General features: G+C 46.2%; 1 protein-coding gene across 1 annotated transcript in view; it reads left to right on the top strand.

Moving 5' to 3' along the window:
- The window catches only part of PAPPA (pappalysin 1), a 262,349-nt gene that overhangs the window by 52,714 nt on the left and 182,497 nt on the right, over positions 1 to 27,138 (top strand). Inside the window, exons 3-6 of the mRNA XM_069573842.1 lie at positions 3,177 to 3,322; positions 8,205 to 8,498; positions 15,998 to 16,190; positions 23,159 to 23,280. Of these exons, the coding sequence (XP_069429943.1) occupies positions 3,177 to 3,322; positions 8,205 to 8,498; positions 15,998 to 16,190; positions 23,159 to 23,280 (755 nt within the window). The remainder of the gene's footprint in view (positions 1 to 3,176; positions 3,323 to 8,204; positions 8,499 to 15,997; positions 16,191 to 23,158; positions 23,281 to 27,138) is intronic.

Genomic DNA, 27,138 nt, shown 5'->3' with positions numbered 1-27,138 from the left:
TATTTATGTGATCTCTGAACCCCTGTTCCTTCATCTGTAGGACCAGGATGAGTACTGGGAATGGCTAAACATTTACCCAGGGTTTCTGCGTGCCAGGTATTATTCTAAGCCCTTTACGCTTCCTTTATTAATGTCCCAAATCCTCAGACCAACTCGATGAGGTGGATACTGTTCGCATCTTTATCTTCTGTATAAAGATTCGGGGACACAGGAAGTTAAGCAAATAACCCAGGGGGACCCAAACATCCAGGGGAAGAGCTGGATTCAAACCCAGGACTTTGGCTTGAGAACAGGTCATCTTACACGCTCTACCCCGTGGCTTCAGATTCTGCACAGAGGTGAGACAGCACGTATAGCTAGGACAGGGGCTGGCATATAGCAAGAACTTACTGCGTGTTGTCCTTAACCTTCTTCATTCCTACTCGGATCACAGAGAAGCCTCATTCAAACTCCTCACGAGCCTCCTCGGCTCAGAAGCTGAGGGGAACAGAGGTATAACAGTGAGATTCCAGGTCAATATCTCAGCTTCTGTCCTCGGAATTATAGGTCAGCTCAGCCTAGATACAGGTGTGACCTCTCCAGGCCTTCCCTGTATCTCCAACACATGTGCAACTTTTTTTTTTTTTTTTTGTAATTGAAAAGCTGGAAAAATTATGGTCCCGTGACTAATCATGGGCTCTTGATCACACGTGGGGCTGGGAGGGCACTGTAGGTTTCAGACATATTCTCTTCCCCCAAAGTGGAGGCACAGGTTCGTGACCCACAGAAATGCCCCATGAAGCTCCGGGCATCTGTTCCTAAACCCAGTGCATTGATTAGGAAGCTGAAGCCTCATAGAAAGGAAGCTGCAGGTGAGACTGGGGCCTCAGCGGTTTAGATTTTCTCTTTCCCAATGTAATTCCCCTCCATCCAGATCTCCTGAGTGCTTGCCAAGGGTCAAGCCCTGTGCTGAGAACTGGGGGATAAACAGAGATGAATTAGGCACATTCCCTGCCCCCAGGAAGCCACAGACAGTGGTAGGTACAGACCAGCGGAGTATTTGGAGCGGTGTGAGTGCGCGTGCTCATAGGAGGCGGAGGGGTACAGAGATGGTAGAAGAGATAGAGGTGAGGTGGCAATCGGGGATGGCTTCCTGGAGGAGTGATGCCAGCACAGACGTTGGATTCCTTCATCAGAGGAGCTGAGTCCTTGAGAGGAGCAGCGTGAGTTAAGGCACTGAGGATAATGCATGATGGGGGGACGGGGGAGGAAGATGTTGCCGACAGCACACTGTGGGAAGTTCAGGGGCGGGAGCAGAGTGATACGAGGCTCAAGAGGAAGACCGGGTCCCACAGGCCCCGCTGGGGCCCTCTGACTTTACTGCTTCACATGTGGGGAGCTTCTTCTGTGACCCCAGGAAGAAGAGAGAAAGGTGGCATCATAAGTGTTTTGCTGGCCAGGCTCTGTGCCAGCCCCCACCCCCTCCCCCTACCCTCCAGAGGCAGCGCGGTGGAAAAGGGAAGCGCTTCCAGCTAGCTATGTGACCTAAGCAATGTCTGAAGTTACGCGAGCCTCTTTTTCTTCTTCTGGAAAATGGGGATAACAATACCACCTGCCTCAGTGTAATGAAGGTTAGAGGTGATTATCCATGTAGTGAGGGGCCACAGTGAAGGACCCAGAAGACATTAAACATCACTGTTGGTCTCTCAGTTGTGCCCGGCTCTTGGTGACCCATGGACTATAGCCTGCCAAGCTCCTCTGTCCATGGGATTCTCCAGGCAGGAATATTGAAGTGGGGTGCCATTCCCTTCTCCAGGTGATCTTCCCAATCCCAGGGATTGAACCTGGGTCTCCCAAATTGCAGATTCTTTACCATCTGAACCACTAAAGATCGTTACTCACAGGCTTTATCTCACCTACTACACCAGGCTGACTGCTTGCTTATTTATAGTTGTTTTAGTTCATTGATTCATTTCTAACTTTACTCCAAGGATATTTATTGCCTGTTCACAAGTATCCTAAGAGCGAATAGGCACGCGTGTGTGCCAACTCGCTTCAGTCATGTCCAACTCTTTGTGACCTCATGGACTGCAGCCCCCCAGGCTCTAGTATTCTCCCGGCAAGGATGCTGGAGTCGGTAGTCATGCCCTTCTCCAGGGGATCTTCCTGACCCAGGGATCGAACCCGCATCTCCTGCATTGCAGGCGGGTTCTTTACCACTAGCTCCACCTGAAAGAAGCATGACAGAGGGATACGATGCCTCTCTCTATGATCCGCTGAATCTGTGACTGGCCCAAAGCTTTATAATTCCTGTTGTGAAGGGAGAGTCGTACTCCACAAGGGAAGCGTTCTTATTTATTAAGCACCTGGGATATGCCAGTCTCTTTCCAAAGACCATTTTTTCTCTGTCTGACATGTTTGTTTGGTGTGTGAAAGACCTGATGATGAGAGTGTGCAGAATTAATTCACTTTCCAAATGCATCAGTATATATTCTAGGTTTTTGCAGTGATGGCTGCCTCCAATGTGATATATACCTTGGCCTATTTTATGGACAAAGTAATAAAGGCTTACAGAATGCAGAGTCATGTATGGGAGGCAGATAGTGCCCCAGTGAAAAGACCATATATTTCTAAGCCAGACAGACTTGACCTTGAAACCCAGTTCTGCAACTCTGGGCAACCTGTTTAATCACTTTGGACCAAACCCCCTTGCAAGATGGGAATAGAGATGCAAAGCAGGCCTCCTAGTGTAGCTTGCATTTGCCTAATAAATGGTCCGAGGTCCATAGTGAATGAAGTAGAGAAGAAGCCAGGATTAGAACATGTGTGATCTCTTCCATGGTCTCTTCTCGATCTATGTCCGTATTATGTCATCAGTCAATATAGCAGGGCCCCTAGGGACACATTTGTTGCCTTGAGATTGACTGAGGTTCTAAACTGAACGCTGCTATTGTTGATAAGCTGAGAAAGCTTCAAGTTTCTCAAACTCACAAGGACATTTTTTTTTTGTCTGTACAATGTGATCACCTCACTTACTGTATAATATTTTGGGGAAAGTCAATGAGGTCATGTTTATAAAGTGCTTAGCCAGGTGCCTGGCGCATGGTGTGACTCAGTTAATCTGGGAGTACCTGGTATTTGAATAGTACCCTTTTTTTCGGATGTCAATGACAGCCAAGGTTCTTTTTCTCTTGCAGAGCATACGTGGATGTTAATGAGATGAAGAACATTCTTAGGCTGGATGGATCGACGCACCTCAATATCTTCTTTGCAAACTCCTCAGAGGAGGAATTGGCAGGAGTAGCAACTTGGCCGTGGGACAAGGAGGCCCTGATGCACTTAGGTGAGAACTGGAAACTTCTTCAGGAAGAAGTTGGATTGGGACAGGCAGACATTGAGTAGTGAAGTAGTCACGATTCTGATGGTGATCGTGGTGGTAATGACAATGAACAACTTAGTTATTTATCTCTTTTAATATTGCAAAACGCTTTAGCATTCCTTATCTGTCAGCCATCAAGTGAGGCTCTGAACAATAACACAATACTATTCATTCTGTTCTACCAGTGGAGGAACAAAGATCTGGAGAGTGAATGGGGCCTATCTAAGGTCACACCCAAATCAGAGCCAGAACCACAATTGGAATTTAGGTTTCCAACTCTGTTCACTGGTTGCTTTCTCCTTATACCCCCTGCCTCTTCGTTCATGCAAATATCTTCGCAGCCTAGTAACAACTTTGTGCTGGGCCAGCCAGTGATGGGTTGGCTTGGAAGGAGGAAACAGAGTTTGCAAGAACTCCTTGTTCCTCCATGTTCCATCCACTGACACCACCAGGAATTCTTACATTCAAATTATGCATATCTATAAACAAGACATGTGTTTATACAAACCAATCGCCAAAAGTCAGAAATGACAATGGTTTCTGAACCAGGCCCTGTAAGCAAACACTGTTGTCCTTTAATCTCAGTTTTTCCATGTTCTCTACCATTACTCATCTGTATGTAGAGATGCATTTTTTAACTTGTGCGTATCTGAAATCATAGCATAGATGCAAATTTGTTCTTTTTTTTTTTTGCTTAATATTATGCCATCTACTTTTTCCCATGTTGCAACAGTCTTCAAAGTAGCTTCTCATCCAGTTTTGTTTTTTTTTTCACTTAACATCACAAGAGAATAGCCTGTCTCTGAGTTATGTCCAGTTCTCTAAAGACCAGGATTTTTTAATGGCCATGTAAAATGCCATTGGGGGCTCCCCTGGTGGCTCAGGAGATGTAGGCTCGATGCCTGGGTCAGGAAGATCCCCTGAAGAAGGAAATGCAACCCACTCCAGTATTCTTGCCCGAGAAATCCCTGGGACAGAGGAGGCTGGCAGGCTATATAGTCCATGGGGTTGCAAAAGAGTCAGACACAACTTAATGACTAAATACCGACAATATGCCATTGAGTGAGGGCACTGCAATTTATTTAGCTCTTTTGCCTGTGTTAGAATGTTCCTATTATTTACACCAGTGAATAGTAATGACTCAATGGATACCTTTTTCTGAGAATGTTAGGGCTCAGCAGAGTGATAGTGCTGGATCTTTCCTCAGGCCTGTCTGATTTTCCAGTGATACAGCCAGGGTCCAGTAGCTGCTCTAAATCCACAATATCTTAGAGCTGAGGGACTTTGCAACTTCAAACAATAAAGTTGTGTTGAGCCAGCTTCTAGACTTGGTTCACTCCAGAGCACCGTCTTCTGCTAGTTGTTTTTAAGAGAGAGAAACCAGTTTGTACGTCTGTGTGTGTGTGTGCATACACACGTATGTGTGGTTATTTAGAGACAGAGACAATAAACAGCTGGCAGTTCTCAGCTGGAGGATTTTTATGTTCTGGGAGACATCTGACAAGGTCAAGTGAAACTTCTGGATTTCACAAATGCGGCAATGCTACTGGCATCGAGTGGGTAGAGGCCGGCCACGCCGCTGGATCTCCTGTGGTACCCACGTTAAAGAGTTACCCGGCCTCAAATACCAGCAGTGCTGTTGCTCAGAAACCATGAGATAGATGATGGATGGGTAGACAGACAGACCTAGACAGACAGGGACTGGGTGAAAGAGAGTGTGCAGCTGAGACAAGCTGAAGCTGATTAGCTCATATCACATGCCTACATGATGTATGGGAATCTTGCTGGCCCAAAGCCAACATATAGGCTTGTTCTCAGCTATGACTTCACTTCACAGGATGGCCTTAGGCAAGTCTCTTTCCTTCTCCAGGTCTCAATGTCTTCAGATTTTAAGGGAGTAAGTTAGACTAGAGGGCCTCTGAAGACCCTTCTCAGGACTGAAATTCTCTCCTTTTGAAAAATCAACCAAAAGGGTCATGATTAGAGCCTTAGAATGGTTGAGCAGCAAGTTTCTATAGTGAGAAAGAAATACTCCTGATAATTCCTTGAATTTCAGAGACTGGCTCAGGACCAGGCATACAGAAGGCTATAAATCCACAGCATGTTATAGTATTTCAGGATGATGTCAGCCTCAAGCTATTTCACCTTTTAAGAGAGGCAGTGAAACAGGACTCAAGCTCTGTGCTATCGCTCTGTGAAGAGGGGAGCCTGGGAGACCCAGCCTGGACATCGAGCCTGCAATCCTATCATTATCCCCTGGAAGCACCTATGGGGTCCTGCTAGCACCCCGCCTCCCTTCGTTCTCCATTGACCTCAATATTACAGCTTCACAGAGAGACTGAGAATCTTTGGTGCTCTGCTGCTGCTGCTGCTTATATCAGAACACGCTAGAGGTGCAGAGTTACTTTCTCAAGATCACACAGCCATTGCAAAACAGAATGAAGATTGCAACCCATGTCAGGCTAACTCCAGCCGGCCTCCCAGGCTGCCACCTCTCCGTCCTGAGACATGCTGATCCTGAGCAGTTCCTCTGCAGTAGGCCCAATCAAACCCAATTTATTAGAATCATATATACACACCCTCTTTTCCTGCTGTTACACCATGATCCCTGGAAAAAGCCTTGGGTGGGAAGGGGATTATGTTTCATATTATGATTGACAGAAAATAATTGAGGGAGATTTCCTGTCTCAATTTCTCTTCCTCCCTGCCTCTGCCTGCCGCTTCTCACATATACACGTGCAAGCACACACACCCCCTCATACATCTTTATCTTTGTGCTGGAAGGCTCTGAGCAGCTCAGAATTAATCGACTCCATGAGCCCCATGACTGAGCAAGCTTGCCCTCCCAGCAGTTCAGTCTGAGATAAAACTCCCCCCACGCCTGCTCCAGGCTTGCCAGCAGAGAATAGCAAGGGCCTCCCTCCTCACCGTTCTGTAGTGAGCTGCTCTGCACTTACAGCCACTGCTTGCAGATTGCTCAGAGGTGAAGCGTTTTCTGTTTTTTAAGCTTTTTATTTTGTATGGGGGGTATAGCTGATTAACAATGTTGTGATGGTTTCAGGTGAACAATGAAGAGCCTCTACCATGCATATCCTTCTATCCATCTCCCCTCCCTTCTAGACCGTCACATAACATTGAGCAGACTTGCCTGTGCTGTTCAGTAGGTCCATGTTGGTTATCCACTTTGAATATAGGAGTATGTACATGACCATCCCAAACTCCCTAACTGTTCCTTTCCCCCGGCAACCATATGTACATTCTCTGAAGTCCCCGAGTCTCTTTCTGTTTTGTAAGTTCATTTTGTATCATCTCTTTTTAGATTCCACATATAAAGGCTGTCATACAATATTTCTCCTTCTCTACCTGACTTACTTCACTCAATGTGACAATCTCTAGGTCCATCCAAATGGACCGCAAACGGCATTACTTCTTCTTTTTAATGGCGGAAGAGTATTTCATTGTAAATATGTAACACATCTTCTTTATTCATTCCTCTGTGCTCGGACTTGAAGCTTAACCTTGCCTTAAACACACTCGGATTTTCCAGCTGAAATATCTATCTGCCAATCTGTATGTATTTCTCCAGTAGCTAAATACAAACACAGAACCATGCTGTCCATTGGTTTCCCTGAGATCTGATCCATCTATCTGCCCAAGGGAAGAAACGGTCATTCTTTTAAGATATGTAGGGTGGTTTATCGCTTCTCAAACTAGAACATACAGGCAAGTCATCTGGGGCTGTTGGTAAAAGACTTATTATTATTTTGATTCTTTAGGTCTGGGGTGGGGCCTAAGAGTCTGCATTTCTGATCACCTCCAGGTGAAGCTGATGCTGCTTGTACTTGGGGTACACTTGGGGTAACAAGTGGTTAGACAATAAACAAGGCGCTTACTGGGTGTAAGGTGCTATGCTGGCTACTTACACGTAAGTACTTAGGCCTCACAAAACCTCTTTCACTGTGTTGGCATTCAGCAGATAGTCAACATTTACTTAATGAGATGCCATATTCTGTGCCTGTGGTGGGCATTAGCAGCAGAACTGATTAAGATTCCTGGCTTTGGAATCCAAAGATCTTGGGTTCAGGTCTGAACTCCCCGCTTACTAATTCGATCATGGGCCCATTGTTTCACCTCTCTGTGAGTCAGTGCCCCTCTCAGGGGGTTGTGAGATGATTAAGTGTGCTTATACATATGAAACACTGAACACAAGGCCTGAAAATATGTAATAAATGCTCAGGAAACACTGACTATTATCAATGTTATAATGTGAGTACACCACAGTGCTGGCCTTTATGAACATTCACTCTCATAGGGTACAGAGCTTCGGAAACGGGATTCAGAGACGGCAATCAACTTGCTCAACTTCACAGCGTTAGTGAAGGCAACATGAGAGCTGGAACCAAGGTGTCAGGGCATGAGAGTTTCATTTAAGCAATTTGTGTAGATCAATTTGTGTAGATATTCATAGACTGGGGCATGCCTTACTTACTTCCTAAGAGGTTGCAGCTGAAATCTTTGCCAGTCCAGAAATCGAAGTCCTTGAATTGTAATCATGCCACTACTTCTAAGTAGTTTGACATCCCTTTGAATAAGTTGCCTCACTCCTTTAGGCATCGGTGTTTTCAACTGAAACATGAAGGGATTGCACAAAATGACTTTGAGACTTCTTCCTACTTCATCAGTGATTCATGCCACAAGTCAGAATGGCTCTCAGCCATGGAGTCGTAGGGTGGAGGAGACTGTGGTTACTTTGGGCTGTGCCCCATTCCCCCTTGAGGGATCTGGGGACTCCTGCAGCAGGAAGCAGGGTGCCCTGTTCGCCTAATGCTCTGACTTCCCCTGGCAGGTGGCATCGTCTTGAATCCATCTTTCTACGGCATCCCTGGGCACACCCACACCATGATCCATGAGATTGGGCACAGCCTGGGCCTCTACCACATCTTCCGAGGCATCTCAGAAATCCAGTCTTGCAGTGACCCCTGCATGGAGACAGAGCCCTCCTATGAGACCGGAGACCTCTGCAGTGACACCAACCCAGCTCCGAAACATAAGTTCTGCGGCGACCCGGGGCCAGGGAATGACACATGTGGCTTCAACAGCTTCTTCAACACTCCGTACAACAACTTCATGAGCTATGCAGGTAAGGCCCACACTCAGCAGGCCCACACACTGCACCAGAGTGCCAGAGTGTCAGACGTGGCCTCCTGGCCTGGCTCAAGCAGGCTGCCTGTCTTTCCTAAGATCTCTTCATCCCAACAAGTCCTCATCCCAAGTAATCGAGTACCTGTGCCTTCCATGAGTACCTCAGGGATGCAAGGAAGATATTGTATCTAAAAGCTCCTCAGAAAGATGCTTTGGGAAGCTGACCAGGGCTAAAAGTCAGGAAGCCTGAATAGGAGGTCGGGTTCTGCTGCTAGGTCACCTGCTGCCTTGGGGTCCATCACTTCCCATCTCTGGATCCCACTTTTCTCAAGAAAATGGAAACTCTGGAATTGATCTCTGAGGTTTCTCCTACTTTTGCAGCTATAGTTTTCTAAGCTGGTGATTGTTGAAACTTAAAAAAAACACACACACAATTTTCACATGCTCTTTTACTGTTTTATTACAGTAAAATAGAATTCTTCTGGTTTTGCAAATCATGAAATTATTACATGAGATGGAGTTGTTTTTTCCCTCACTGCATAGACCCACTCAGAGTCCTTTTTAGTACCATCAATATCAGTGTTAATAACTCATTCTGTGCATTCCAAGATCCCCTGCACTTCCTTTTAGTGTATATCAAGACCAGCTCTAGTCCTTATAACATCTTTGGAAAATTAGCTATCCTGGGACTGTCCTGGTAGTCCAGTGGTTAAGATTTCAGCTTTCCAATGCAGGGCGTGCAGGTTCAGTCCCTGGTTGGGGAGGTAAGATACCATATTCCTCGTGGCCAGGAAAACCAAAAAACATAAAACAAAAGCAATATACTAACAAATTCAGTAAAGACTTAGAAAAATCTTTAAAAAAAGAAAAAGAACGAATGAGATACCCCTTTCTTGGGATGGTCACAGCCTCACCCCTAGGCCAAGAGACTTTGAGGAAAGCACCAGATGCTGGTGTGTGTTAGCTGAGCATCCAGCTCTATCATAATAGTCAATTTAGGTGTTTCTTTCTACCTCCAAAGCAAGTGAGCTCTATAAAGGCAGAGATTGTCTCTCTAAGACATCACTGTACTCTCCGCACCTAGCAAGCACAGGCCTTGTGTTTTTAAAAATGGTTGCTAAGAAGAAAGGGAGGAAGGAGAAAGAAAGGCAAGTAGGGAAGAATATGAATAAATTATCTAACAACAGGTATATAAAGATTTGTATGGAAATATTTCTACTTACATAAACGTTTACTGTTCACGGGACTTCCCTGGTGGTCTAGTGGTTAAGACTCCATGCTGCCAAGGCAGGAGACGTGGGTTCGATTCCTGGTCAGGAAACTAAGATCCCACATACCATGCAGCATAGCCCAAAGATTTCAAAAAAAATAAAATAAAAAGTTATTGTTCATAAAGGACTTTAACATATGCCATCTTGTTTAACTCTCTCAACGAGCCTCTGGGACTGGAACTACCCCCGTTTCACAGGTGGCTGGTTTTTCTCTTTTCCTCTTGTGCCGCTCTTCCAGTGAGACCTAGCTGATGGCTGAGTGGGATATTGAGCGATCTGGGTGGTTTTCGAGTCTGTGCCAGAGAGATCATTGTCAGGGAGGTGGGGGCACTCTGAGTGGCTGTGTGACTCTGAGCCTCCATTTCTGCTTAAAGCAGGGGAGCCCGCTTCTAGCAGTTTCCATTTCTGATGGGGTTTGCCTCTGATTGCATTCAAAGAGAGGCTGTCCCTCCCGAGATCCAGTGGGTTCCACGACTGCCATTGGGTCTTCCCAGTTTCCCGTTTGGACTGAACGATCTCCGGGGGCATCTCCAGTTTAAGGTTCATACAGTTCACACCCAAGGTCTCGAATGGTCAGCACCAACGCTTGGTGCTATAAACAGCCCCTAGCTTGGGGTCTCTAAAAAAGACCCAAGTGCTAGGGATTTCCTCAAAGGCAGATTCCTACCATGCTCCCATCCCAGCCAAGCCGGCATCCATATCCGGTGTCCCGTCCCCTCCCAGAGCCCTGCTTAAGTTCCATTTCTATAGCACCTTTCCTTGGCCAACTCAGTGCACATGGGAAATAAACAATAACATGAGTTTGGAAGTTTGCCGGCCTCTTAGGGGCCAGGAGCTGCCACTCGCTACCGGACCCCCATAAACTAAATCTTTTTTTTGTTGTTGTTCCCCTTTGTACAGATCTAAAGGGTGATTGATTTAATGTTGCTTTTCTAAAGGAACCCCTCAGCTCAGTGACCCATTAACAGCAGAACTAATTCACTGAGCTACGATAACAAACTTACACCCGCAAAAGCATATTCAAGGAGACCACGAGCTTTGAAATGTTTGTTTTTCTTAGGATCTCTGATAGATGAGGTGACAAAAGCAGCTGGATAAAATTCAAAATGCAGACCAGGATTGGGTTCTCAGGGCTGGGGAGAGGGACGCACGGGGGCTTTGCAGTCAAGACAAGAGGGTAGAGAGCTTGCTGGGTCTGCTGCTTAGAGTTTCCTTTCGAGTGCTCTGGCTTTTTGCAGAAGTGGGTGTATTCTGTGTTTGTGTCCTCCTGCATGGTAGCCACCAGCCACTTGTTGAGCAAGGAGAGTGAAGCTGAGGACCTGAATTAATTGTTAGTCCTAAGACTGTAATGAATTGAACATGGCTGGTGGCGAGTCTGCAGAAACTACTGAGTGTCTGTGACATACCAGACACTGTGGGCAACGCCCAATGGGCTTGTCTCATTGAATCGTCTAAATAGCCCAATGGGATAAGTGCTATTACTACTGTACCCACTTTACAAATGGAGAAAGCATGGCTTAGGGAACTTGTCACTTTCCCAGGGCCACACAGCAAAAACAAGGCATTCTTTTCATGGCAGAGCCTGCATTTAAGCAACAATTATCTGGCTCCCTTTCTGACACTGGGGGAGTTCGAGAGTGTCCCAACTGCTCAGATTAAGCAGACACCAGGGCAAGTGCTAGGGGCAAGCCTAGTCAAGCACCGGGTGAGTGCGGTCACATTGAGTTGTTGGCTAATCCTCAGGCAGATAGAAAGACGGCAGGTCAGACTCTTACTTCCTGAAGACAGTATGCCATAAGGAACCCACTAAGAGGACCTCCAAGCCCAGGTTCCCCAATAGTGCAGAAACCAGGCCTTCCCCAGCTATGGGAGCAAGCGTCTTGTCACTGCTGTTCTGTGTGTCCCTTTTAATATGCACTTAAGCTTTGACACAGCAGCCCCACCTCTAAGAAGTATGTCTTAAGGAAATAAATCTGTTAACGTGTTTAAAGATTTAGTCCTAAAAATGTTTTTAGCAACATTTTTTTCCTCCACATATTAATTAGGACATTTACTAATTGAAGTGTGTAACAGGCATAGAAGAGAAATGCTTACACGTGTGAAAAATTAGAAGCTTCTTACGAATCCAAAAAGAGAATGGGTTGCTGAAATAAATCACAAGGCACTCATATGACAGAACATCCTGTAATCACTGAAGATGGTGTAGCAGACGGTTGATAGGAACACAGTGGTTCGGAGCGTAAAGTCTAGAGTGTGAGAACCAAGTTGAATGCTCTGTGTGCCAGCCTTTGACTCTGACCTCAGGCAAGTTCTTTCTGTCTAAGCCTGTTACTTTATCGGTTCATGGAGGACAATCACCCTCACCTTGCGTGAGAGTCATACAGGTGAAGGGGTTAGAACTGTCCTTGGTACCAAAACTATTGCTCAGTAAGTGATGATTAGCAGGATTATCTGTTGACTGTTAATTGTGAAAACACTCCAGAACCTAATGTACAGTATAAGACCTGGCACATATATCATATCTCATCACAAGTGTGTGTATGTTTGTGTGTATGTGTGTATATATATGTATATGATGTTTGTGATGAAAAGAATTACAGAAATCCACTATAGATATTCATATCCATCTACGCATACATATATACTAGATTTTTTTTTTAATCTCTAGGTAATATTTAGGTTGATGTTTCTTTCTTTGTAACATGTTTGGCACATACCAAGTGTTCTGCGGTGGATATAATCATCTATTGCTGTTACTGTTATTATCATTGTTTTTAAACCAACAAAACCATCAGATATTCACGTGTTAGAAATGGGTGAGCTAGTTGCACGCTTCCCTTGGCTGTAGAAGGCAAGTAGGCTCATGAGTCCCTGTTTCACAGTGGGTGAAAACAAGGCTGTCAGGGGTCGGCATTTTGTCTGAGGTCCCACAGGAGGTGGTGGCCTTGAACCTCCCTGCCCTGTGGCCTTCCAGCTGCAGGTGGAAATTGTTCTTGAGAACAACGTTTAGTTTGCAAACTCACAGCACAACATCAACAGCGTGGGGACTGGTGTAGCTTCCCAGAATTCTGAAGTCCCCCATGTCCTTTCTGGTTGGAGGCAGCATGGGGACAGAAGAATAGGATGGGTTGGCTGGTCCTACAGACCAGGACGAAGGGGCCACAGGTGTCAGGAGGGGCAGCCTGTGGAGGCAGGAAGCTAAGAGGGGCCAACTCGAAACATCAGCTAGTTGGGGCAGAGGCTTTATGATCGACAGAAACCCTTTGGTACCTCACCCAAGATCCCGGCAGTGGTTCAGTCTCTAAGTGATCTAGCTCTGGGAGGGATGTTTTTTTACTTCAGTTTTAAAGTTCAGGTACAATTCTGTCCTCCTCCCAGCTTCTGTCACCTACCCATTTTTCAAACTTTTATATTGGCAGACATGGAAATGGCTAATTTTTAAGTTATAAAAGGAAAGTAACTCCTTTGGATGAAGAAAACCAAACAAATCAGAATATAGAGAGGAAAGCAAATTGCTGTTTTTCTCTCTCGTTCATCAAATAAATGCTGTATGTGTCCCAGCTCAAGGAAACCACACCATCACTCTAGGTTGTGGGGTTGATTTAAATGTCCCCAACTTATACACAAGGGGCTGAGTTTTAGAGTTACTTCCTGTTTGGGAAGTGACTGATTAGAATTCTGTTCTGTGCGTGTGCCTTGATGTACAGAGTCCTCCCCCTATTAATAGACAGATGTGTTATTTCTAACGTTTTTTTCTATGTAAATGATATTTCAAAAGATGTCCTTGAAACATATGTTTTCCCTCATGTTTGTTCATGAGTATCGCTCCATCGAATTCCTAAACGGCGATGTTGCAAAATCAAAGAGAGTGGTTATTTTACGTTCTGGTTTTTTTCCTGCTTCTAGTTTCCTAACACTCACCCACATTAGTGTACGCGTACACACACACATGCACACACGCAAGCACACACACATACAGAGGTGCCTGCACTATCCCAAGACGTGAGGCAGCGAGCATTCTCTGAGCATTGCTCCTGCCTCCTGATGCTACACCTGCCATGACCTTCGGCAGCATTCTGACACCAGCACTCTTGTTATCATCATTATCTCCACTTTACAGGTGGGAAGACTGAGGCACAGTGGTCATGAAATCATTTGACTCCAGATCATTCACCCATGAATCTAACTATATAACCCTTACTTCTTTAGCCAGCATGCCCTTCCCCTGCTTTTAACCCATTTAGTGGCTTTTCCAAAGCTTTCGGGATGAAGTACAAAGTCCTTGGTAACAAAGGAAAATGTACCAGCCCATCCAGTCCTTCTTAGACCACTGGGGGCATTTGGTGTCTTATTTTCCAGGCAAAAGCAACCTGTAGCCTGTTTTGTATCCAAGGAGTTACATGCAAGTATCTGAGCTTGAGAGTGATTTGTGCAACTAGTCATTCTTTGGTGGTGTTCTCCAAAGGACTCCAGGCTCTTCTGCTTCTTCCAAATGTATAAAAGTCTTCCCCAGGGTGCTGGCAAGGAGACCATCAAAAATTGCTAAGGGGATCAGAGGCAGCTTCTGTGTATAACCTCCTCACCCTCCTATCCCTTCCCCAAGCTGGATTCTCAAGGTCATGTCCAACTGCCCAGCACCTGCCTGAACTTATTTTCTGTTTGTTTGATAAGAGAAAGTGAGTTTATACTGTGGAATTCCCGTGGTGGGTTTATTTTAAGATCTGGTGAGCCCCGTTCCCCTCTGTCTGGGGCCCAGCTGCAGAAACCCAGGCCAGGCAGACACCTCTGGGAAGTGGTGTTTTTGGAAACCAAGCCAAAACAGTGCCTTGATCTTTCCCTGGGGCAGCTGAGTAAAGCTGTTGGAGGGAGAGACGGGAGGCAAGCTTCCTCCTTGGCAGGGAAGAGTCTCGGGTCGAGGCCTTCATTCCTCATCCTAGAAAACAGAGGGTAGAATTGAAGGTCATTAGATCTAAAGACATTCAGAGCTGAGATTGTATTCTGGTCCCCTCCGACTCAGGCTCAACTCCTATTTATCAAACACCTGCGGAACACTTTGCCCATACAAGGTCTCATGGACACTCAGAAAAAAGTTCTCATATTGATTAGAAATGTGGCCTTGGAGTCAAGACTGCCTGCGTTCACATCTCAGATCTGCCCCTAGGTCTGTGATCTTTAAAAAGTAGTGAGACCTCTCTCAGCCTCAGGTTCCTCCTCTGTGAAATGGAGCCATCAGAGTATTTATTTACTCCAAAACTAATGGGAGAGTTACACACGCCCAAAGCACAGTATCCCGTGTACGAAGCATGTACTAAGCCCGCAGTCCGTGTCCAGGGACAGCGCGGTGCAGGAGGTGTCGTGCTTGCATTCCAGCCGTGGACACTGGAGGCTGGGTGCTGAGCCTGGACTACTTCCGAGCCTCCCTGTGCTCACTGCCCAGGGCTCATCGCTGCTGTGGTCCTGAGCTGCCCCTTCTCCCATCCCTCATCTTCTTCCCCAGTCTTAACGGTGTAACCTGGTTGACCTCCAGGACCTCCCCCAGAAGCCTCTCCAGTTTATCCATCTTCCTCAACACACGTATCGCCTTGTCGACGGGGACTGGCGTCACAAACTTGAACAGCCTTATAACCACCTTGAGCCACACAGCAAACTGACCTTTGCTCTATAGCTAGACCGGTAGCTCCCCAACGGCAGGAGTGTTGTAGGTTTCCATGGTGCTTGGCTTCGAGCAGAGGGTACAGGATCGATGCTCAGAAGGGTGGTTTGGAAGGCAGCAGTGCTGCATCAGTAAGAGGCAGAATTGATGAAAGAGCCGATGAGCAAATGTGAAGGTGGGAGTGAAGGAACAAGAAAGCATGTGAAAGAATGAGTGAGCAGACAGACGGGACACGAGTGGATGAGTGAGAGTTACTGACTGATTGGCTGGAACTTACTGACCGGTGGATGGGGGCCCATGGAAAGTGGCTCGTCTTGCCCTTGTCCTTTCCCATGACGTGCCTTTTCAGTCCCATCCGCCCTCCCCCTCCTAATGCTCCCTCTCACCTGTCTGCAGACGTGATGACTGCACTAATTTGTTCACAGACCATTAACTCTCGAGCACTGGAAGAGGCCAGCTCCCAGCTGGCAAGGGCCAGGGTGCTGGCTTCCGGGCCGCCCGGGAGGCATCATCATTCTCTTGCCTGTCCGTCCGTGCGATGAGGTGCTTATCTCTCCCTCTGCCTGCTTGCAGATGACGACTGCACCGACTCCTTCACACCCAATCAAGTAGCCAGAATGCACTGTTACCTGGACCTGGTGTACCAAGGCTGGCAGCCCTCCAGGAAGCCGGCGCCCATCGCCCTCGCCCCCCAGGTCGTGGGCCACACGACCGGCTCTGTGATGCTGGAGTGGTTCCCTCCCATCGACGGCCACGTCTTTGAAAGGTGAGTGTGGCCTGTGAAGTGTTGATCCCTCTCTCTCTCTCCTGCCAAGAAGGGGAAACTTGGAAGGGAAGCAGCCTTGGAGAGGGATTTCTCTGTCTTTTATTGTTGCTCTCGTTTAACAAGTGCCCACAAGTGCCCAGATGGTAAAGAATGGGCCTGCAATGCAGGAGACCCGGCTTCGATCCCTGGGTCAGGAAGATCCCCTGGAGAAGGAAATGGCAACCCACTCCGGTATTCTGGCCTGGAGGATCCCATGGTCAGAGCAGCCTGCCTGGTGGGCTACGGTCCATGGGGTCACACAGAGTTGAACATGACTCAGGGAATAATACACACACTCAAGGACTAACTGGCTCGGCGACTGCTCCGTACAGACATGTTGTAGATATGGGGGTCAGGGAATCCATAAGTGATTGCTAACAGAAATTGATGAGTAATGATGCATAATTTCTGTGGTGAATATTAAGCTGTATTTTATTGTTAAAAACCTGGAAACTTCTGTCGCCTGAACCTCGTCTGGAATGGAGGTGCTGGTCACATCTCATGAGCTTGGGCGTTTAACCTGCCTCTGGTTAATGAGCTAACACCTTTGTATACACATAGTACAATATAAGAAGGGTACATTATACATGAAGGGTACACTGCATATATATATATATATATATATATACATGTATTTTTGTATAATGAGCATCTTTGCCTTTGTTGTTTAATAGAACTGAAGGTAGACTTTTTAGAAGATCAAGGGATGATAAATCAACGCACAAGATGCCTTAGTTGAGCGCCTATCAGTTACTTACTAGCCGTATGGCCTTGGGCAAGTCAGTTTCTCCCCCTGAGTCTTATACTCCACTGAAAGGTGGGTCTAATGATGCCTCAGTGGTCTGAAGGTGGAAACATGAATGAAATCATTTCTTGTGGTGCCTTTCAACATTGGGTCTCCCCAAGGCACTGAAGCTTTAGGGGATTTTAAAGGATCATGAAGATGTACTAAAAGGTTGACATTTAATTTTGTTGGAACTTGGCTATAAATTAGTGTGGATTAGTATTTTTGCCCCCTCCCAGCCCTTCTTGGGAATGTTTTATTCAATAATGATAACATAATATTGACGATGGTGGAAATAATAACCATTCCATTCTGAAGGAGTCAGCCCTGGGATTTCTTTGGAAAGAATGATGCTAAAGCTGAAACTCCAGTACTTTGGCCACCTCATATGAAGAGTTGACTCATTGGAAAAGACTCTGATGCTGGGAGGGATTGGGGGCAGGAGGAGAAGGGGACGACAGAGGATGAGATGGCTGGATGGCATCACTGACTTGATGGACGTGAGTCTGAATGAACTCCGGGAGTTGGTGATGGACAGGGAGGCCTGGTGTGCTGTAATTCATGGGGTCATAAAGAGTTAGACACGACTGAGCAACTGAACTGAACTGAACTGAACTGATGATGAATTAATATTACTCAAGGGTTGTGCATGCTGTTTATCAATTGCTCACTCTGCTCTGGATTCTATACTAAATGCTTGCTGTACGATCTCATTCCATCTCTTCAGTAATTTCTGTAAAAGGGGAATCAACTTCTTCATTTGCCAGCTGAGGAAGGGATTGGAGTTCAAAGAGGCAAAGAGATTTGGCCAGAAGCCCATAGAAAGTGGTGGGAGCCAGGCTCCGACCCACATTTTGCAGTGTCTCATCTCAGGCTCACATGTTCTTTCATTAAGTTTTTCCAAACCTTGAATTATGAGGGAGGTGTTACTCTCCCCTTTATACAGGCCATAAAATGTGGCAAGGAGCTCTCACAAGGATGTGTGTGTGTGCATAATAATATATTAGAGCATGGCACCACTATTACATTTGGGCTCCAGTTTTCCTTCAGTACTATCTGTCCTTGAATCGAGAACCTTCTTTGACAGCTGGATGAATGTGATCATGGAGAAAGGAAAGGCACTCCTTAGATGCTCTGTAGAAACCCCCTTCCTCTGCCCCAGCCGCCCTCACTGGGAGCTCAGAGCTGGGTTTGGGAAACCTTATGTGACACTTCGGAGCAGCCTTTCCAGCAGCCCGTGGATTTATTTATTTTTCCTGTGGCGATGAGAAGTATCAGACTTTTGGTCAAGCCTTAGCCTCGATTCCACTTAAAAATGGAAGTTTTGTAAATGAAGCTTCCTGTGTGTGTATTCAATTTGTATTTCATAAAGCAGTTATTGTCCATTAAATAAATACCATCTGATTGTTGGAAACCTATTGGAGGGTTAATTGTTGTGTAATGAGATATGTCTCTATTACATGGGGCCCTCAGCTTCAATCAGTATGTTTTTAATAACCTATAGTCAGTTGGTACTTGAGGCTCATACAATAGCTATTCTGTTCCGTCTAAGATTTCATAATGGAGTTATCATATGTTAAATTAAAACTGACATTTTAGAAACATATCTAATTAGGGTTAACAGCTATGTAGACTATAGTCTGTGACTGAAGAAAGTAGGTCAGCAAGTTCAATAAATTGTTTTAAAGAAATGAATCTATCCATCTCCCATACACAAGGAGTTCGTACTCATGGAAATTGACTTAGTACAAAGTGCACAAGCTTTGATGTCAAGCGGTCTGTATTCCAGACTCTGCTTTACCACTCCCAGCCTAGGGGACCTTGGGTGAGTTGTCTCACCCTTCTGATCCTTTCTGGCCTTCTTGAGTATTCTTCCATAAAAAGTGCTAACCATACCCACTCCACCTAGCTTCTGTGGGGAATTTAATAAGATGACCTCTGTGATATGCCTAGCACACACACTCTGTGCTCAGGAAACACTAGCTCCCATCTTGTACAGAGTTTTTCAGAGCTGTTGAGCTACTTGAAATCCTCTTTTCCTGCAGAATCTCTGATGTTTTCCACTCCATTCATCAATGCCAACCTCTAGCCCCTGGCCATCGTCATGTCCTCCTGCTGTTCCTCACATCTGTGGTCGAAGAGAATACAAGGGTTTTCCTTAAAAAAACATACTCAGATCCTCCCACCGCCGGTGTCCTCACACATGGGCAACTGAATAAATAATTCAAGGCCACCCTTGGCTTTTTTAACTCCTTCATTTTTATCTGTCTTGCAAACATGTGTTGACTGGATGGTTTCAGTTTTCTGAACAATGGCCTGTGGTATACAGTAGAAAGAATGCTGGACTGGGAACCAAGAGATCTGAGTCTGAAGTCTTTGCAACTTCATGTCTTCTTCCTCTTTGGCCTCAGTTTTCTGATCTGTAAACTAAAGGGGAATCTAGGCTTTCTCAGCCAAGGTTCTTTTTCCAAGTCTCAGAACGTAGAAAATGACGTGAGTGACTATTTTCTCAATTCTCCTAAGGATAGTACATAACTAGTACCATTCTAGATGCCTAGGAGAGAGCTTAATTCCTTCTGTACAGTGGATACCTTAGAGAAGCCCAGTAGAACTTTCTGTAATATCCAGTGTGGTGGCCATAAGCCAACTGTGGCTAGGGAGCAGTTGAACTGGGACGAGTGTAACTGAGGAACTGAAATGAATTCTGTATTAATTTTAATTCATTTAGATTTGAATAGCCACATGTTACTAGGGGCTGCTGAAGTAGATGGCACAGATTTGGAGCTTTAAACTTTAATTCTCATGGACCCTGAGTAAGAAAGGTGATCTCTTCCAGTGTTAGCATCCTTTAGCATCCTGTGTTTCTATGATTTCAGTGCGTGTGTGTGTGTTTCTGTCTGTGTAGGTACAGGTGCGCATTAAAATCAAATAAATGCCAAAGGTTAGAAACACATTTTACATACCCTGAATGTATAGAATATGGCATGGTTTTGGTAAAGTGTGTTTTGACTGTGACTTTCTGAGCTTTGACCTTGGTATAGTTACTCTGTACCCATGATCCTCAGTTTCCTTATCTGTAAAATGGGAACGTCACCCACCATATACAGGATCACACCTTTGCTCTTTATTTCCTGACTTTGCTTTTACCTGTGCTGTTCTTTTCCCAATTTATTCTTCATTCGTCACTCAGGCTGACCTTTTAAAAATGTGGATTGGATCATGTCACCCATGTGATAACCCTCCAGTACCTTCCCATTGCTTTTATGTGTAATCTGCAAGGAGTCTGCAGAGCCTGCCACCCTGTGGTCCTTGCCTGCTCGCCCACTGGCTCTTACTGCCCTGTCTTTCACTTCTGACTCTTGCCACTCGAGTTTCCTTCAGGCCCTCCATGGACCAAGGCCGTCCTCCCGCCTCGGTCCTTTCCATACCGTTAGACTGAGCCGGGGCTGCTTCACTCCCGCTGTTGGTGTCGTTCTTCATCATACCTGCACTAAGGTCCGCCAGCGTTGCGCCCATCTGAAGCCCTGCACAACCCCTCATTAGTCTCGCCTACATCACCTATCGACTTTCCTTCTAGCAGTGATTCAACCTGTACTTTATACACATTATTTTCCTGCTGGTTTAGGGACTGTTGCCTCTGCTTGGATTGCAGGGTCTGTGAGGGCAGGTCCCACATCCTCTCCCGTGGTTGGTTAATGTCTGGTAGCTGCACAGTGCTAGCAACCAGAGTGTTCAATGAGTATCCAGTGAATGAACATGCGAACCCATGATTGAGCATGAGGGAATGCCCTTTGTGGAACTCTGTGTAAATAAGGCCCATTTACTGTCAGGTGGATGACGTTTTATTAATTCATCAAAGTATTTATAGGGAACCTACAGTTGTCAAGAACTCAGTGAAGTACAGGTGACTACATGCATTTCCTCTAAAGCAAGGCATCTAGAGTAGAAAGCTCAGTTACCATTAAGATCAGTGCAATCTGGATTCATACAAGGATGTTTGTAATCTCATTGTCGTCATAAAGCCAGTCCTGTGACTCTCAGCTGCTATGCGTGGATTGTGGTCATTGTAATGGAACCAGACTGGGTGCTGAGCACCTCTCTCTCCACCCTTCATCCTCTGCCTCCAGGTGCATTTGTATAATCATCATTATTGCTAGTTCAAGAACACCTCATACATACTGAAAAATACAGAGAAAGTTCAGAAAACCAGAAGGAATGGGAGTAGGGAGAGAGCAATCAGCCTGAGTTCCACCACCTAGAAATAGCTGCTGGTAGTGTTTTGTCGTGTTACGGTGTTTGAACAGCATTGAGATGCTGCTATAAGGTTCAGTTTTGAATATGACTCTTCCCTTAACATTATAACACATTTTCCATACACTTTAATGATCTTTGAGTGTTCGTACCAACTGCTTACTGTTCCATTGAGCAGATTGACCTTAGATTGTTCAATCATTCTCCTATCACTAAATATTAGTGTGCATATAAAATTATACCTGTGTATGATTTCATATTTCTGATGATAAAGCTGATGATGCAGAATACGCAATTTGAGGGTCTAGACTAGGTTAGTCATGCGTCTTAGCAACATGTTGGAGTGACTGGTATTTATCCATCTACCCATCCAGCAACTACACATGTTGGTCACCATATTAGCAGATAAGCAGAGGCAGAAGGTATTCAGATTTAGGTTTGGGGATGAGCTCCCTGGCAGCTGGGTGGCGGAGGAACGAGGACCAGCTGCAGACTGTGATGTTAGCAAGCATGTGAGCCCTGGGGCTGTGGAGCTTCTCTGTGAAGCAAAAGCCCTAAGGCTTGAGATAGGGTCCCTCCCTTGTGTCTTTCAGGTTGTTGAAGGGTGGTGATTCTTTTAGGAAGGAGATTTTGGCAGGACCATTGCATTTTGAGAAATAATGGGTTGGGCTATGACCTTTCTTGATATTTTCCCCCTCCACTTGCTCTGTAGAAGTTGCTCAGATTTTCAGAGTTTTGGGCTTGCTCACCCTAGTACAGGAGAAGAGGGCTATTATCCCTCTCTCTTCCTAGCAACTATCTCCTGAACAGGGGCCAAGTCTGGAGAACAAGTAGGATCCCAAAGGCTGTTGTGGTTAAAGGGAGATTGAATCCAGACACATAAGATACTAGCTGATGGGGAAAGCCACTGTCATATTCCACTGCTGGGGTTTGTCCCATTGAGGGATTGGCTTGCCCCTTGGAAAGCTGCTGAAGTGAATTAGATGGCATGGTAAGGAAACTGCTTTTGACTGTAAAATCCAAGAGTGACTCATCTATCCCCTGAATGTCAGAGCTAGAAGGTTCTTTAAGCACTGTCTAGTTCAGCTCAGTCATTTTCAGCTGAAGGAACTGAACCATTCCTTCTTCCTATTTAATACCTAGGATCCTGATAATTCCTGCACGTAGTGGGTACCAGACAGAGGTTGTTAAAAGAATAAAATTTGAGGTCCGATGGGTAAAAGATTTTCTCACAACCACGTGTCAAATCTGCGGTGGAACTTTTAATCATTGATGAAATGAAGAAATAGCACAGGCAGTAAGCCTTTCACCTGTTGATTCTGGGCTGCTTTAAATTTAAGTGTGTCCACCATCAGAACAGAAGACGCTTAGACCCAAGAAAGGCCCTCCTGGGTGATGGGGAGGAATTTCACTTATGGTCGTATTCTGGAAGCTCTGACACAGATAGGGAGGATTTAGTATTGTTGATTAGCCTCTAAGTTGCGTCTGACTCTTTGTGACCTTGCGGACTGTAGCTCGTCAGGCTCCTCTGTCCTCCACTGTTTCCTGGAGTTGCTCAATTCATGTCCGTGGAGTCAGTGATACTGTCTTAGTCTCTCGTTCCCTGCCGGCCCCTTCTTTTGCCTTCAGTCTTGCCCAGCATCAGGATCTTTTCCAATGAGTCTGCTCTTCACGTCAGGTGGTCAAAGTACTGGAGCTTCAGCATCAGTCCTTCTAGTGAATATTCAGGGTTGATTTCCTTTAGGATTGACTGGTTGGATCTCCTCGTAGTCCAGGGGAGAATAAGGACAATAGGGGAGCGGTTGTTGTCACCTACACCTTTGGCTCAGTTGAGTTGGGATCTCATTCAACCGTTCCTAAGTCGGTGCATTTCCTTCTTTCCTTGGCCTCCTAGAGAATTGGGATCAGCATGTGACCTTTGCCTGGAAGGGAGATTCCTGGTGCAGTATGCCTTCAATGCCTCCTCCCCGATGCCCTGCGGCCCATCAGGACACTGGAGTCCTCGGGAAGCAGAAGGTAAGCCGGGCTGGGGGCTCTTTTGCAGGTTGGGTATGCAAAGAACTCTTTCAATGTAGATAGAACTTTGTGATTTTAATAATCTTTCTCATGTACCATCCAGGGAAGGCAGTGGCACCCCACTCCAGTACTCTTGTGTGGAAAATTCTATAGACAGAGGAGCCTGGTGGGCTGCAGTCCATGGGGTCGTTAGGAGTCAGACACGACTGAGAGACTTCACTTTCACTTTTCACTTTCATGCATTGGAGAAAGAAATGGCACCCCACTCCAGTGTTCTTGCCTGGAGAATCCCAGGGATGGGAGAGCCTGGTGGGCTGCCGTCTGTGGGGTCGCACAGAATCGGACACGACTGAAGCGACTTAGCAGCAGCATGTACCATCTCATTTGATCTTAAGATTGCCCTGAAAGCCCAGTATTTTTTTTTTCTTTTTAGGTCTCTTTTTTCTGACCCCCCCAAAAATGAATTTTTTCTGAAATATAATTGACTTTTAATATTGTGTAGATTTAAGGTATACAGTGTGATGACTGATAGACCCTTGGGTTGGCAAGATCCCCTGGAAGGAAATGACAACCCACTCCAGTATTCTTGCTTGGAGAGTTCCATGGACAGAGGAGACTGGTGGGCTACAGTCTGTGGAGTCGAAGAGAGTCAGACATGACTAAAGCAACTTAGCATGGCAGAGCACATTTATTTTAAAGTCACCGCACCTGTCACTGCACACATTTCTTTCTTTTTTTCTTTTTTTTTTGCAGGGGGGAAAGCAGTGAGAATGTTTAATATCTAGTTGTTACGCAGTTTTTCAATACAGTATTGTCCACTGTTGTCACCATGCTGTATATTGGAGCTCCAGAATTTATTCATTGTATTGCTAGGAGCGTGTGCCCTTTCCCCTCCACCAAGGCCAGTATTCATGCATTTGTTGAGCACAAGTCTTTTTGAGCACCTGAACTGTCCTGGGTATGTCATCCCACTTTACATATGAAGAAGCAAAGCCCCTAAGGAATCAAATACCCAAGGCCACATACCTGATAAGACACCGTGTGTGTGTGTGTGTGTGTGTGTGTGTGTTTGTCTGTGGCCTAGACCTTGACAGCTTGTGGGTACAAACAAGCTCACGTCAGAATCAACACGCATACTGGAGGACTTCAGGGCATCACGAGCCTTTGATTCTTCTGCAGTTATTCCTGGGAATACCCAAGGCAGTCTTCCACATGTCGCAGTTTTTCCTCTCAGACTCCTGCCATGTCATTTCCTTGTCAGAATCCGTGTATCAGCAAGACACTGGAGGGAAGCGCCTCAGGACGGCCATGGTTGTAGACTCCACCCACAGACCTTCCATGCTAGGGGTGGGGCAGTCTCCCAGGCCTCCCTGCAGACCAACAGTCTCTGCTCCCTTACACTCACTGCCACAGCCCCTCAGTTTTCTAGAGAAATTAAGAAAGTGTTTTTCACCCAATGCTTTGTCGCCCTGTCACTTGGCCCTGAAGCAAGACAGCTTGCAACATGGCGAATCTCATGGCCAATTGCCCATTCTGGGTCCTTCTGTGGTGTCTCTTTCTTCAAGGCACAGGTCTAGTCCCTGAAGCCAGGCTGGCAGAAACCCCGCACCCCCTCTCAGCCCTCTGTCTCGCCCTCTGTTGCCCTCGGAGATGTCCACACAGAAGCCCCCCACCCAAATCCCTCTTCATGCTCTGCGGGGTGGCTCAGGCCAACCGTCTTTGGGTAGGGACCCCCAGCTACCTGAGGAAGCAGAATCTGACTCTTCACTGAGGTTCAGTGAGAACTCCCCCATTCTCCTTTATATTTTTAGAAAGAAGGTTGAAAAAGAGAAAGCCAGAGATAGAATAAAGCAACGGAGAAGGATCAGAGAGGAAACGTGAGGGAGAAAAATGGCAGCGCTATGCTCTGATATCTTCTAAAGTAGCTTGAAATAAAAAGGAGGGTCGAACTGGGGAACTCTAAACAGACCCATCAGGAATGGAAAGCCCAAGGGGTGCCTGGGAGGAGCCCTCAGCTCGGCCTCACAGAATCATGGGCTGTCAGACATGGAAGGGTTGCCTGGGGTCACCTGGCCCCAGTTCCCACCCTGGGCAGGAATCCCCTTCGTGAGCACCCAGCACCAGCTCATGTATTTCCTTGGTCTCCCCATTCTAGCGCCATCTGCTAGAAAGTTCTTCCTGAAATCTGCAGTGGTGACTTTTTTACCCAAACTGAACCCACGTTGGGTTCTCCCAGAAGAAGCTCTGTGTCTCTTCCATGCAAGGAACAACCCGTCTCCTCTCTGCCCACTGCAGGGACTATGCACCAGGCAGGTACTGTGCTGGGCATGGGGACTCTGCAGAGCTGGCTATCTGATAGGAGAGTCAGATGAGTATCCGGGAGCGTTCTCCATCTGGTGTGATGAAGCTGGTGCTGATAGACCTACAGAGTGTGGGAAGACAAGTAGGAAGTGGGGGACCTCCCCCCAAACTGAGACTTATGCCCTGCCGAGGAACCGTCAGCGTATCAGTCAGCAAGGTGCATTTAAGAATGTGAGAGGAGGTGACTGTTGAGAGCACTGGTTATTTTAGTGTGATCTGGAGAATTAAAGGCCTCCTAAGTCTTCTTAGTGTGTCCTCCAAGGAAAAGATATTTTCATAATGATACTATGACACAGTTTACCTTGTTCACTCGCTTTCTCTCCTGAGTGTCCAGCGGTGCTTCCCAGCAACTGCATGGCATGTGGTGTCTTACTGCTTAGATAGCTAATGGGATGCATGCGTATGTGTCCTGTGTTTTCAAGTCTCTCAGTTTTAATCCACAATATGGTAATGACATAGATACTATGTACAAGAACAGATAATGGGGTAGGAACTTAAACGGGTATGGAGAGAAAGGTATAGGCTAGGAGGCAGTTGAGCTGCAGTGAGATGTGTAATGAGCAGATGAGGATGGGTTTGGACTATTCTGAGGGTCATAAGGAGATGCCACGTGCCTTGGCAGGGGTCTGGGAGATGGTGAGATGTGCCTGTTATAAAAGATCACCTGGTCTGCTCTGTGATGAACAGGTTGGGGGTTGAGTAGACCTGGGGTGGGGCTGGGGGCGGGTGGGAGGAGGGTACATCTAAGTGGCTGTTGTAGGAACCCAGGAGAGGTATGGTGGTGGCCTGGCTGAGGTCAATGGCAGTGAGATTGGAGAAGAGTCAGTGGAATTGAAAGAGATTTGGGAGGACGATGGGGCTTCCCAAGTGGCATAGTGGTAAAGAGTTCTACCTGTCAGTGCAGAACAAGCAAGACGTGTGAGTTTGATCCCTGGGTCAGAAAGATCCCCTGGTGTAGGAAATAGCAACGCGCTCCAGTATTCTTGCCTGGGAAACTCCATGTGCCAAGGAGCCTGGTGTGCTACAGTCCATGGTGTTACAAAGAGTCAGACACGGCTGAACATGCACACGTGCACACTGGGTGGATGGAGTAGCAAGACTACCCTGTGACTTTTCTGGCTAAAATCATCTCAGTTGGTTCTGCCACTTGAATGAATGAAATAATTCCCTGGTATCACCCTGCACCACCATCCAACCAAACTGTCAGTTGGTTAGGTCTGCTCCTGGTTCATCCCCAACCCTCTTAAACAGGAGTTGTGGAGCAGAGCCCCCCTGAAGTGTTGAACCACCTGCCCTGTACCCAGAGTTGACTCAGGCCTCCAAGAAAACCCAGCAGCCCTGGGTTTCCTTTAGGATATGCAAATTTAGTACACGCAGGCCAGGAAAAGACACTGTTCTTTTTTTAGAGCATCCTATTACAGGCTCTGTGATCCATTTGGCTCAGACCCTTTTAATATTCTTGAAGAAATAAACTTTTCCATGAGCCAAGCTCTGCAA

This window comes from Ovis canadensis, chromosome 2 (genome assembly GCF_042477335.2).
Source record: "Ovis canadensis isolate MfBH-ARS-UI-01 breed Bighorn chromosome 2, ARS-UI_OviCan_v2, whole genome shotgun sequence".
In the NCBI taxonomy this organism is placed as follows: Eukaryota; Metazoa; Chordata; class Mammalia; order Artiodactyla; family Bovidae; genus Ovis; species Ovis canadensis.
Note: the sequence above shows the minus strand (reverse complement) of the source record. Positions and strands in the feature narration are given on the sequence as shown.